Genomic DNA, 13,926 nt, shown 5'->3' with positions numbered 1-13,926 from the left:
TTGCGCACGTAGATGTGCTCTCCACATTTTTAACTGCCACCCTGCACTGGCAAATTGCATTCGTTACAAACAATGCATGCAAAGTGTCGTTGCGTTTTTCAGGATAGCATAAGATCTAGCTGGAATAAAAAACCTTCCTTCTAGCTACTGCCCCGCCTCTCTTACCTGATGCGTTTGCACCCGTATGATTTGTGCCCGGCCGGTATGGTGGCTTGAGTCTTGCCATTTACTAATGAATGCACAGTGTGGATTTCGAGCACAGAGTTCTGTTGTTGACCATCTCGTTACTTTGTCCACCTATGCCATGAATGGGGTTTTGTGGAAATCCCCAACCATGGATGTGTTTTTCAATTTGGAGAAGGCCTATGACACCTGTTTTCTTCAGTCATTTCTACAAGGCAGAGTTTTTAAGGTGTGTGTGGGTTCCACCTTGTTGGACACCTTTATCCAGGAAAACGGTGTGCCTTAGGATTCTGTCCTAAGCACCGTCCTCTTTACTATTGGCAGTAACCCTATAATGGCCTGCCTCCCACCGGGCATTTCGGGCTCTTTTTGTTGATGATTTTGTCCTCTATTGCAGTTCTCCACGGACCTGTCTCACTGAGCAACGTCTTCAGCGCTGCCTTGATCGTCTTCACTCCTGGAGCATCACCAATGGCTTTTGCTTTTCTCCTGACAAAAATGTCTGTATGAATTTCTGGCGGCGCAAATGGTTTCTCCTAACATCTCTGCATCTTGGGCCTGTTACCCTTCCGTTCATTGAAACTACAAAATTTCTGGGGCTCATGTTCGATAGCAAACTCTCCTGGTCCTCCCATGTGTCTCCCCTGGCAGCCTGCTGTACGCAGTCCCTCAATCTCCAACATGTCCTCAATGGTACTTCCCATGGTGCTGATCAAACCATCCTCCTCCGTTTGTACTGGTCCTTCATCCATTCAAAACTCTACTGTAGATGCTTTGTTTATGCATCTGCACACTTGTCCCTCATATGCTGTCTCAGCACCATCATGGCATCTGTTTGGCCATGGGTGCCTTTTACACCAGCCAGGTTGAGAGTGTATGCTGAACTACCACTGTCCTACCACGATGCCTTTCTCCTCATCAGGTAAGCATGCCGTTCGTCTGCCGTGCGTCGCCACACCTGCCATGCCTCCTTTTCTGATGATTCCTTTGATCGTCAGTATGGGGCTCGTTCTTCTTCTGTTACCTCCTGCAGTCTCCCTTCACCACTTGCTACGGCGGCTACTTACACACTATCTGCAGCTTTGCCAGTGGTTGTGAACCTTTCACCACCTTGGCTTCGTGATGTGGCCCATGTTAACCTTGGCCTTCATTCGCTTCCTAGGGACACTCCTCCAGCCTCGATCTGTCGCCTTCAATTTGAAGATCTTCGCATGGAACTTGGTGATAGTACCTTTGTATACACTGATGGCTTTTGGACTGACCGTGGGGTTGGGTGTGCTATCGTCATTGGCACCCATGTCTTTTGATATCGGCTTCCTGTATGCTTCTCAGTATTTACAGCTGAGCTCTTTGCCTTGTATCAGGCCCCGGAGTACATCCGATGACGCAGGTATTCCAATTGTGTCCTTTGCTCAGACTCACTTAGTGTCCTCCTAAGTCTCTGTGCTGTACACTGCTCATCCCTCAGTGCAGCAGGTCCAGGAAAACTGTCACTTGCTCACTCTTGGTGGAGTCACTGTGATGTTTATGTGGGTTCCTTCTCATGTCGGTCTGCCAGGAAACGAGGCTGCTGACACTACTGCCAAGATTGCAGACCTCACACCTCAGCCTGGGAGTACCTATATTCCCTCCAGTGATCTCTGCGTTGCCATCTGTCAGGAGGTGGGCATTGCCAATGCACACCACTTTGTACACATTGCGCCCAAATTTTAACTGTGTGCCACTTCCTGCTGGAATGCCCCTGTTTTAACCGTTTACGCTGCAGCTAGGGTTTGCCATCTTATTTATCAGCCATTATAGCGAATGACACGCGGGCTGTCGGCTGCGTTTAACTTTTTATCCCCCAAAGCAATGTGGCAAAGGCCATTTAATTTTTAGTTTTGGACCTCCATTTCTGAATGGTGTTTTCAGCCCTTTTTCCATGTGCTTGTTTTTAGCCGTCTACTATTCTCTCAATTGGAACTGATGTATAGTCGTCTAACTCCTCTCTGTGTTTGTGTTCTGTTGTTTTGAGTTGAGTGTGTATGACCCCAGTTGTTTTTTTGCGCCCTAAAGCAAAATAACACATCAAAAAACTCACATGACACTGGTGTGACCTATTCCTGAGTACTGCTAGAGTGTTTGGGATCCATACTGGGTCGGACTGGAGGAAGACATCAAAGCAATTCGGAGGCGGGCTGTTACATTTGTTACTAGTTGGTTTGAACAACACGTAAGTGTTACAAAGATGCTTCAGGCACCCAAATGGGAATTCCTGGAGCAAAGCTGATGTTGTTTTTGAGAAAACCGGCATTTGAAGCTGATGCCAAATGATTCTACTGCCACCAACGTACATTGCATTTAAGGGCCATGAAGATAGGGTACAAGAAATAAGGGCGCATATGGAGGCATATAGACAGTCGTTTTTTCCCTCGCCCTATTTGCGAATGGAACAGGAAGGTAAATGACTAGTGGTGGTATGGGGTACCAACCGCCATGCACTGTACAGTATTTTGCAGAGTATCCATGTAGATGTAGAAGAAAGTTCATACAGTTTTCATGAGTTTGGTATGACGGTACCTCTTAATTTATTACCTGGAAGTCGCAAAGTTTTAATACACAAGTTGTTGTTGCTGCTGCTGCATAATCTAAAATTCAGTTTTTTTATTTTTTGAGTCCAGTTTTATCCATTTGAAAAGTTAAATCTGAACAAATGTGTGATATGATTTTTGAATGCTGGTGTGAAAACCTACTTTAAAATTTTAAGCACCAGTATTAAATGAGAAATGTACAAATGTACTACAGCCATCTAGGACTCTCGTAGGAGCAAGAAAGACAAAATTACACTAATTGCAGTGTGCAAACCCCATTCTGCCCCCCCCCCCCCCCCCTCACTGCATGCGCCGCCTCCCCCCCACCCCACACAAAGCATGTAAGTGGTTGTTTTTTCTACACTCCACTGAGAAGAAGATATAGTAGGTGATGCAGTGGGAAATACCCTCTGCCGCGCACTTCAGTGATTTGCAGAGTTTGTATGTAGACCTTGACTCTGTTCAGTGCATGTTAATTTTAATCTATTTTACATACTATCGTACTAGGCCTGAAATGAAATGCAGCCATATTAATTTCACATGTAAGCATTGATACTAAACATCACCAGCAGAAAATCGTATGTATCTCCCTCATCATTTTCAGCTTAATAACTATGCAAATATGATATTGTTCTAGATAACAAACATAGTGTATTCTTCATATTTGGACACGAGAGATGCTCTGGTACATTATGGAGAAAGCTACCAATGTTTTTCTGTATCGTTAAAGTTGCAATTGTTGACAACACTGTTGTTGACAAACCACATGTCAATATAAATGATTCAGATGCAATTGCTATGAAATTGTAGTAAAAAGTATTGTTGTGGTGTAACTCAGATTGTGTCATCACAAGTGCGGTCTCATAACGTATAGTTCTCATGGCTGACACATACAGATTTGTGTAATATTGCAATCTTATATTCCAGGATGGTACAAACACTGTTAGCTATTATATTTCTGATTTTGATCCTTTTTTGGTATAATTTGTACTATTTTTAATCCTGTACTTTTGTAAGACTTGAGAGAATATTTGTTATGCATGTCTTCTGTTTCTGTATTTGGTTCTATGAGACTTGTAATCATCCATTTGGACCAGCATGTAAAGGTTAACTTAAGTTGCTATGCACCGCAAAGCATGAAATGCGCATTTGATGAGAAAAGTGGTATTCACCTCTGTTGCGTTGCTTCCCCTACTGCACTAGGTGAGATAGAGATTTGCTCCCTCCAGTCCTGTAAACCACTGGGAGAGAAATATGTAGCAGACAGAGAAAAATTAGGAGAATTGCAGTGGAGTTAAAGACTTGATGAAATTTATGAAAACAAAGGGTACTGACATACTGAGAAAAGATGGTAGTGTGTATAACAGTGTTTCCTAATTTTCTGTTGGTCAAGTATACATTGCTTTAGTGTAATAAATTACACACAAAGTATCAAAGATTTCATAATCATTCATAAGTGCAAGCCAAAATGAATGGAAAAGCTTGCTTAATGCTTCAATATCATTTGAGACGGGGGTACTGGCAAACTTTCCTTTTTATTCCTGAATTAAATTTTCTTTCAGTTTTTTACATACAAAGAAAGTAGGAAATACATCTAGTTGTTGCATGAAATGTATTCTCAAGTTTAATATTAGTACACGTAGACAAAGGCAACCACTTGCCTATAGTGGATGGATGTATGGAGTGCGCAAGCACGCATGCTGTGAACACTGTTACATGTGTCTACACTGCGCACCTCCAAACACCAGTCTGTCAGATGAGTGGTTTCCTTTCCTTTCCTTTATTTTATTTTATTTTACATTTTGGTCCACACAGGAATTTTCATTACTGTTATACACTAGGTATATAATCGAAGATTGGTGGTGGTTTATGATTCTGTCCAATGTGTGAACATGTGTTGTTGCTGTTTGTTGTACAAACAATAAAATAAATTTCTGTACAGTCTTTGTTGTTGAACTATCTGCACAATAGTTGTATTGAAATTAATTTAGCTGTGATATGCCCATTTCACACTTTGTTGGAAACACTCTCTATTCCACTGTGTACATAGCATGCTGCCATGGTGGTTCACATTTATCCAGATGCTGTTGTACGTGGCATGACCCATCAACTTCCTTCTTCTTCTTTCCCAGAGTCTTGACACAATCCCAATGAAATGAAAAATAAACAGATTTTATCATGGGTTTTAGTTTATCTTTGCTTAAAAAGGGGAAACAGAATACAGTTCATTCATTGAATTAATTTAAAAATGAATGCTGGCATTTCATACTCAATTTCAAGAGCTCTACAGTGATCCTGAGTAGTTCTGCCATTATGATTGAGTATATCAACATTCATTGAACTACATGTGAGACAGAAGGATTCGTTACAGTGCATGAATGTGTTCTTAAAGAAATATATTCCACCCATACAAATGTTGACTGTTACCATCACATAAATAAAATAAAATAAAAATACTATTTCAGTATATGGAAAGGTCTTAATAATTTGTACTCAGCACATCATAATTAATTGGGTAACAAGCTACTGCAGGAACAGAGGCATAAAAAAAAAAAAAATATTCAGAAGTTTCAAAAGCAGTTGATTTTCTTTACATTTAATACTGAGCAACAAATGAAGAATTTCTCGAATATCTTTGAACATGGGCCCTGATTTTTCTGTAGATATAAAAGCCTGTTTCATTTTGCGTAACACTGGGCATGGCAGAGGTGGCTTTGAAACCAAAGATATATTATCAGCAATTGGGCTTCAGGCACAGGCAATGAGACAGGTACATGGTGAAATTTTAGCAAATAACGAGAGGAACATAATGGATTACTTTTCAACTTCAGTTGGTTCTGTAAACTGGCAGTTTTCTAAAGTATAGTTTTTGGAAAGATTGTTATTGTTCCATTCAGTGTAAATATGTTTTTGAAAATGGTACAATAAAACTTCGTCAAGTGATTGGACAACTTATTGTACTCGCATTACTGTATTCGTGTTATGAAATGATCCACTTAATGCCTTGAGTACACTGATCCACGCAATTTCTTATGAAACCTATCCTTATAATTTTCTAGGCTTTTGTCCTATAAAACTGGCCATTTTTCTATTACAGAAATTAATTGCTTGACGTCCATTTTTGAAGCTGTATGTAGGCCTACGAGAAGCTATGAAAACAAAAAGAACGCCAAATAACCATAGAACAGATTAACTGATCTGCACCTTGTTGTGGCCTCAGTCCTCCATGCTGTGGCAGAAAGATGTGGATGTATCAATGTTCCCTAAGCAACTACCCCACAGGTCACAATGCTAGTGAAATGGCAGGTTTTCATTGCAGTGGAAGTGCTCGGCAGTTCCACTAGTGCTGTTTGCTGCTTGGATGGCAACAGCTCATGCCATGTAGATATGAAAGGCTGTGTAGGGCTCTCCACACCATGGCAGTGTGCACGGTACTGTGTAGAGGGCTGCGGACAAGTGTGAAATGCGTCTTGGAGTGTTTTTAAATTTATTTCTAGGTGTGGAAGCTGAATTATCAAATTTCATTTAAGTGTATTGCATTTCATAGTCAGAGCTAAAGGACACTGGTACAGATGAATGCCATTGCAGGAGTGTTGGTCTGCTGATTCAGGTGGCATTGCCGTGTGCTCTGTTCTCATCAACTACTACCATTCTTCAGTTGAGAGGAGGGACCAACGCTGAGATGGCGCCTCAGTTTGACTATACCACTGAGGTAAGTTGACATTACCACAGAATTCATTCTGGAGAATTTAAACTGAATACATTTTCCACTTTTGATACAAAATGAATCAGTAGAAAAATCTACTCACCAAGCAGCAGCAGCAGGAGAAAATACTCACCGAAGCTACAGAAGTGTGCAAGCTTCCAGAGTCAGTGGCTCCTTCTTCTGACAGAAAGGTTGAAGGGGAAGGGAGAGTGATGAAATAATGGGTCTGATGCAGTCAAGTAAATAAGAAAAGTTGCAGAAAAGTCACCCAGAACCAGATGGGATGAGAAGTAAAAACTGATAATTGGGACTGTACTAGATGAGATTTGAAAGCCTGAGAGCTTAAAGATGGAAGGCAGGGTAATGAGGTAGAAGAAGGTTACTGACAAAGTGTTGTGCAATTGTTAATAAGAGTAGAAAGCAGAGTGCATTATACATAGTAGACAGGTGGGATGGGAGGTGGGGATTGACAGGTCAGTAAAGAAGACTACTGAAAATAAATACTGAGAATGTTAGGTCAGGTGGGTGACGAGATCAAAGGACATTTTGTAACACCAGTTCCCACCTGTTTAGTGCTGAGAAACTGGTGTCAGAAGAATCCAGATGGCACATGGGATGAAACAAGGAGCAGTATCGTGACTATCATGTTGTAGAGCATGCACTGCAATAGGATATTGTGCGTTGCCAGTATAAACCTTCTACGGCCATTCATCCTATCTGATAACTTGGTGGTAGTAATACTGATGTAGAAGGTTGACACATACTTACATAACAGGTGGTACATGGATTGTGTCATTCCACATGTGGCTCTCTGTTTGATAATGTTTTGCCAGTTACAATTCTAGTATAGGTGGTGGTAGAATGGTGCATAGGGCAAGTCTTACGGGGGGATTGTCAGAGGGGTAGGAACAACAGGGAAATGAGTGGAGGAGGAGCATAGGGTCTGACCAGGATATGGCAGATGTGTGGTGACCAAAATGTTTGACAGAATGGACCTTGTTTCAGGACATGATCTTAAGAAGTCATAGCCTTATTGTAGTAGCTGATTAATACATTCCAGACCAGGATAATACTGAGAGACTAGTGGTGTACACGTAAGTTGTTTTTTTGGAGGGATCATTAATATCCAGGTTGGATATGGTGGACTGGGAAATCTGCTATTGATATAGGCTGGTGGGGTGATTATACCCTGTGAAGGCTGAGGTGAGAATGGCAGTGTATTGGTGCAAAGAGTCTGCATCAGAGCAAATATGTTTTCCTGGCTGTATGTGAGGGAATGTTTGATATGGAAAAGATGGCAGCTATCAAAATGTGAATACTGTTGTTTCATAGCAGGTTTAATGTGAACAAAATTGTGTAGCTGAGCCTCGGTGAGTATGGGGTCAAAATTAAGGAAAGTGGCATGGGAGTTGGATACAACCATGTGAAATTTAAGGAGTATGTATTTAGAGATTCCAAAATTTTAATAGGTCATCCTCGTGTGAGGCTGGCCTGTTAAAATTGTCATTCAGCATTTTCTTCCATTGTAGTCCTCTCCAGTTTCGATCATCTTTCACCAGGTCTCTCCATCTGTTCATGATCTTCCAGTCTGTCTTCTTCCAGATTCTGTCCACTTCATCTTGATAATCTTCCCTTTACAATTCTTTTAATGTGGCTAAATCAGTTCAGCCAATTTCCATCCATAGTTTTCTTTTAGGGGATTGATCTGAAGCATGTTTAGTATTGTTTAATTTTGTATCTTGTCCCTTCTTGTCTTACCCAGGGATTCCATTTAGAAAGTGCATCTCTGTTGCTTGTATTCCACTAAGATATTTCGGTTTCTAGGTCCAACATTTTGATCCATAGATCAAAATTGGTAGATAATATGCATAAAATAAACAAAAGGCAACCACTTCTCCATAAGGGAATAGTGTGTGGCACACAGAAACAACAGGGTATATATGCTCAGGGAAAGCCAGGAAAAAGAGAGAAATTTTTTCATCCAGGAAAAACCTGGGAATTTTTTAGAATTCCAGGAATTTTCCATTGTTTTCAGCTATTTTTTTGTAGTTTTGACTGGTAAGAACTGATGTCCTAACAAAGAATTTTACTCTAGCTTACTACTCAGAATAATACTGTGGGAATTAGACATAAATGAGTGAATAACACAAAAATAAAACTTTAGTTGCAAAGAAAATGGGCCATTTACAACAAAAAAACACAATGCACACACAAGCATCTGCCGACAGCAAAATTTGTAAAAGGCTATAGGACGAAGACTATGCAATACCTCTTAACAACAAATGGCTTTTGATGAGTGTGACATCACAACTGTTTACATTTCTAATGGCTCACTGAAAAATATGTGGGGGGGGGGGGGGGGGGGCTGGTTTGAGAAGCGGTATTTTCAAAGTAAATTTACTCTTATGAAAGATGAATTATGTTATGTGTGAGAACATTCAATGAATTTCTTAAATCACAGAGCACTTGACTCTCATTCAAAACTTAATACTTTGAGGACCAGTAACTTAGAAAAATTTTGGGCCCTGAAGACCAGCCATTTATGCCATTATTTAAAATTCTTAGGGCACATTAGTGTTTGACGTGTCTTAAAGGGTAACACACACTAAAGAAGGCCAAGCTTCAATGTTAGTTTTTCACATTGATTTAAGTTTTTGCACAAATTACACAATAATGATAGCAGAAAGTATAATTATCCTTAAACAAAAACTGTGAGCTGAGTTCTTCACACATAATTGGCTATTCTGTGGAAATATCAAAGTGCTCAACGGAACATTTATTCAACAATTTAGGGAAAGATATATACCTACTTACTGTAAAGAAGACATGTTAAGTTCCAGACAGGCATAATTAACACACTTACACAAAGCTTTCAGCCATAGCATTCATCAGCAACACACACACACACACACACACACACACACACACACACACACACACATGACCACCAACTCCAGCAGCATGGGCCAGAGCTGCTGGAGGTGATGGTCATGGGTGTGTGAGGGGTGCCTGCTTCTGTGTATGAATGGTGTGTTTATCTTTTGTTGATGAAGGCTGTGGCCGAAGTGTAAGTGTCTTTTAATTGTGCCTGTCTGCAACTTAACATGTCCTCTTTACAATAAGTAGAGTTCTACCTTATCTTACATTTTTAATATTCATACTTTGAGTTTCCATTGCTTGGAACATTCATTCAGTCACATAACCCACAAAATGTTTGATGCACAGCAGTGAAATTTGTAATCGTGCTTGTTAGAAATATTTAGCTGTTGCAGTGATTTTCACATTTCCTATGCTCTGAATATCTGTCATTATTGGTTGGCGAGATTGTGTGACATCAGCAATGATTGGCCAGGAAAAGCGCATCACAATCTTGATTCCAGTGCTTCAGAAGCTGCCATGCTGTATTTGGCGGAATTTATATTTATATTTTCATAACACAGGAAATATGCAGTGTACATGTTAACATGCATCAAAGATTTTTACAAAATGTGGGTTTTTCTTTTTGCTGTGGGAGGTGGTCATTTCTTAGCACCGGGAAGTTGGATGCCAGAGTATAGAACCTTTACCAATCAAAGAATTGTTACATTTTACAACTCTGAGGGAAAGTATGTCGTCACTTAAAATAGAAAGGTTGTACTTCCACAGATAATATAATGTATTTTCAGCCAGGAAAAAGTGTTTTCCCCTGGAAATTCAGGAATTTTTTTTTCTTTGTGTATACACCCTGTAATAGAAAACAGGTTTTGAGTCCTTACTCTTTTATGTAGTAAGATTACGCATTCACATACACAACCACACAGACATCCAAATGTAGATACCTGTGCTAGCAGCGAGGCTGATTACCGAATATCAATTATTAAAAGCAGTTGGCAGTAGATGGAGGTGGGGAGGGAGTAGCATTGTACTGTGAGGCACATGTTTCACCAGAAGACACAGCAGCTGCACAATAAGATGAAAGGAGTTCAGAGAATAGGGCATGTAAGGGGTAGAGAGAGACAGAGGATGGGGAGGAGGGTGGTGATGAAAAGGGAGCAGGGAGGAGAAAAAGGGGTTGGTGGTGGTAGAAAAAAAGGGGGAGGGAATTGGGGGAGAGAGAGAGAGAGAGAGAGAGAGAGAGAGAGAGAGAGAGAGAGAGAGAGAATAAGGGGAGGGGGACAAAAGTCATGGAGAAACCAGTACATGGTTTGAATGGGAAGAGGGGTGTGGACAGAAGAGAGAAGGGAAAAGGTGAGGCAGTGAGAAAGAAGTTAGCGGAGGTTTAGGCCAGGGGTATTCCAAGAGGACAGGTTATGCTGGGGTAAAATTTCCTACCTGCGTAGTTTAGAGAAACTTAAGTTGAAACGGAGTATCCAAAGGGTGTAGTGAAGCAGCTGTTTAAGTCCTAATTGTTGTTGTGTGCAGCATGTTCAGCAACTGGATGTCAAGTTTGTGTTCTTCCACAATTTGGCAATTTTCAATAGTTCCTGTCTCATTACCACTAGTTTCTTTTGCTGCTCATAGTGGATGGGACATCCTAAACACCATACCCCATGCTACTTCTTGCACCATTGTCCTGATATTGAACCTACAATCTCTTCCCTTATCCTCGTAACCAACAACTTCCCGACCCACAATTATTTCACTTTTGAAGGCCAAGTTTATTAGGTTGGTGAATGATTTTGAAGTGTTTTTCTATAATTTTAATAAACACAATAGATACTCATAACAGAGAATTTAATCATCAATAATACATTCCCCGCCACTATTTACAACAGTCTGTCAACACTGTTGTAAACTTTCAATTCCATGACTGTGGAAATCATGTGGTTTTCAGGCAAAGAACCCGTCGAGCCATGTTCAGAGTGCATTTTCACATTCAAAGGAAGTTTCTTGAAGGTTGTTCAATAGGGAGCGGAAAAGATGAAAATCTGAGGGTGCGAGGTCAGGTGAATAAGGTGGGTGCAGAATAACTTCCCAACACAATTCCTGTTTGGCGTGTTTTTTTTTTCCCTGTCTAGCAGAATGTGGTCAGGCTTTATCGTGGGGTAGCATCATTTCACACAGTCGTCCTAGTTGTTGTTCGTGGATTGCATCTGCAAGACGCCTCAATTGTTTACAATAAATGTCAGCAGTGATGATAACAACACGCGGCAAGCAATTTGTAGTATACCACACTGTCACTGTTCCACCAGATGCACAATGTTATCTATTGTTGGTGTGCACAGCTGTTTTTGTGGGGAGTTGCTGCTTTGTTTGGGCTCAGATATTCCTTTCTTCCCCTTATATAAACATAAACAAACTATTTCTTGTCACCAGTAATGATACACAAGCCAATTGATGACAAGCAAGTAGAGCTGCACATACTGCCACCCATTAATTTTTATGATTTTGGCTTAGAGCATGCTGATATCCATACACCCATACATTGCAAGCAGGTGTTGCACAGTGGTGGAATGATTACAGTTCATCACATTTTCCAGTTTTTGAGTACACTGACATGGCTCATTGTGGAGTAATGTGTTTAAATGATATTCACATCCTGAAGGTCTTCCCAAATGTGGAAAGTCACTAATGTTAAAATAATCCTCCATAAAATGAAAGAACCCTTTTCCTGCTGTGCTCTATGCAGTTGAATTATCCCCATACACTGCACAAATGTTTCTGCCTGTCTCTGCTGCTGTCATCCCTCTATTGAACTCAAACAGAAGAATTTGTTGGAAATGTTCAAATAGCTCCACTTCACACTCCATTTTCTTGTGAACAGCTCCACTCAGTAATGACAAATAACAAAATGTCAATGTATAAAGTCAAATAGCAACAGTGAGCTACAAAAGAAAGACATAAATAAATGTATAGCAACCAGAATATAAACATTCAAAACAAAAATGCTATGAGCTTATGCACAAACACAATATAAATAAATATGTGGTACTCTGTCATTGGTAGTCGCATGGCACCATCTTTTGTGCCATCCGGAGGCTTTGTCGCTATATTGTTGTAGCCTAAGACCCTTGTCTGGTTCAGATTCATTAATGACATTTTCATAATCTGATTTCATGGCAGGGCCAACATTTGCTCCTTTCTCCAATCCTTAACACTTACTCCCAGATCTGCTTCGCCTGCTCCACCTCTCAGATGGTTCCGTAAATATGTCCATTCATATAAAGTGCACCACCACCAACAGTACCTTCACTTCGACAGCTGTCAGCCTCTTCCATAAACCCTTGCTACCTGTGAATGCTACACATGCAGGGGACAACAGGATATTCTCTACTGTCCAACTACACTATTGAATGCAAATTGCTGGAAACAGTATCTACCACAAAATTTCTGCGAGTAACTCTCCAGAACAACCTTCAGTGGAATGATCACATAAGACCAATTGTGGGAAAATCTTCATAAATTTAACTTGTCCACCAAGGAAGTAGATTATACAGCATTTGTTTTACCGATTCTTGAGTATTGTTCTTCTCTCTAGGATACCCTGGTAGAACTGACAGAAGAGAGAGAGAAGATCCAACAAAGAGTTAGACATTTTTGTCATGGGATTGTTTAGCTACTGTGAGAGCATTACAGAGATGCTCAGCAAACTCCATTGGCAGACATTATAAGAGAGGTTTCGTGCATCATGGAGAAATTTATTACTGAAATTTTTAGAGGGCACTTTTCGGGAAGAGATGGAGAACATATTACTTCCCCCCACATAGATCTTGCATAATGACCATGAGGAGAAAATCAAGGAATTAGAGCCAATACAGATGTGTACAGTCAGTCATTCTTCACGCGCGCTATTTGTAAGTGGAACAGAGTTGGAGGGCTCAGTTAGTTGTACAAAAAGTATACCCCACCACACACCTTTAGGTGGCTTGTGGAGTGTGATGTAGATCTAGATGCAGTTGTCGAAATGAACCGATAATCTCAACAGAGCCATCATTGACAGACAATATTCTATTCATATCATTATAGAGAACTTGCATGTCATCTTTTCCTCTGACATCAGTAACCCTGTTTAACTAGCCACCGTTATCTCGTACCCAATAAAACACAAGGTCCCATGTAAAGCATCCATGTTATGCTGCAGTTACTGTGCAGCTTTCTATGTGGGTATGACAAGTATCCACTTGCTTGAACGCCAAAGTGCAACAACCCACAAAATGACAATCCAGTTGCCGAACATGCTGCACACCACAACGCAAATGACTTCCAACAGCTGCCTTGCTACACGGGTCAGTTGGATACTCCCTTCCAGTGCAAGATCCCCTGAGCTATGCAGGTCTAAATTGTCTCTTCAGCATATCCTGCACTTTCACAATTCTGTAGCTTAAAGCTTCCTAACATGTTTCCCATTGTCTCGTCATACCTTCTTTCTTCTGTCCATACTACTCCTTCGCCACCCATATCATGTACTGTCTTTTCCTATGATCCCCCCCCCCCCCCCTCCCATCCCCATGTTCCACTTCCACTCCCCTGCTCACACAACACCCCATC

General features: G+C 40.8%; 1 protein-coding gene across 1 annotated transcript in view; it reads left to right on the top strand.

Annotated features, from left to right (window-relative positions):
- Positions 1 to 13,926, top strand: part of LOC126272795 (RNA 3'-terminal phosphate cyclase-like) — a 74,257-nt gene that overhangs the window by 29,485 nt on the left and 30,846 nt on the right. Inside the window, exon 4 of the mRNA XM_049975946.1 lies at positions 6,342 to 6,465. Coding sequence (XP_049831903.1) covers positions 6,342 to 6,465 — 124 coding nt within the window. The remainder of the gene's footprint in view (positions 1 to 6,341; positions 6,466 to 13,926) is intronic.

Source organism: Schistocerca gregaria, chromosome 5, assembly GCF_023897955.1.
Source record: "Schistocerca gregaria isolate iqSchGreg1 chromosome 5, iqSchGreg1.2, whole genome shotgun sequence".
Taxonomy (NCBI): Eukaryota; Metazoa; Arthropoda; class Insecta; order Orthoptera; family Acrididae; genus Schistocerca; species Schistocerca gregaria.
This window is presented reverse-complemented; position numbering and strand designations above follow the sequence as displayed.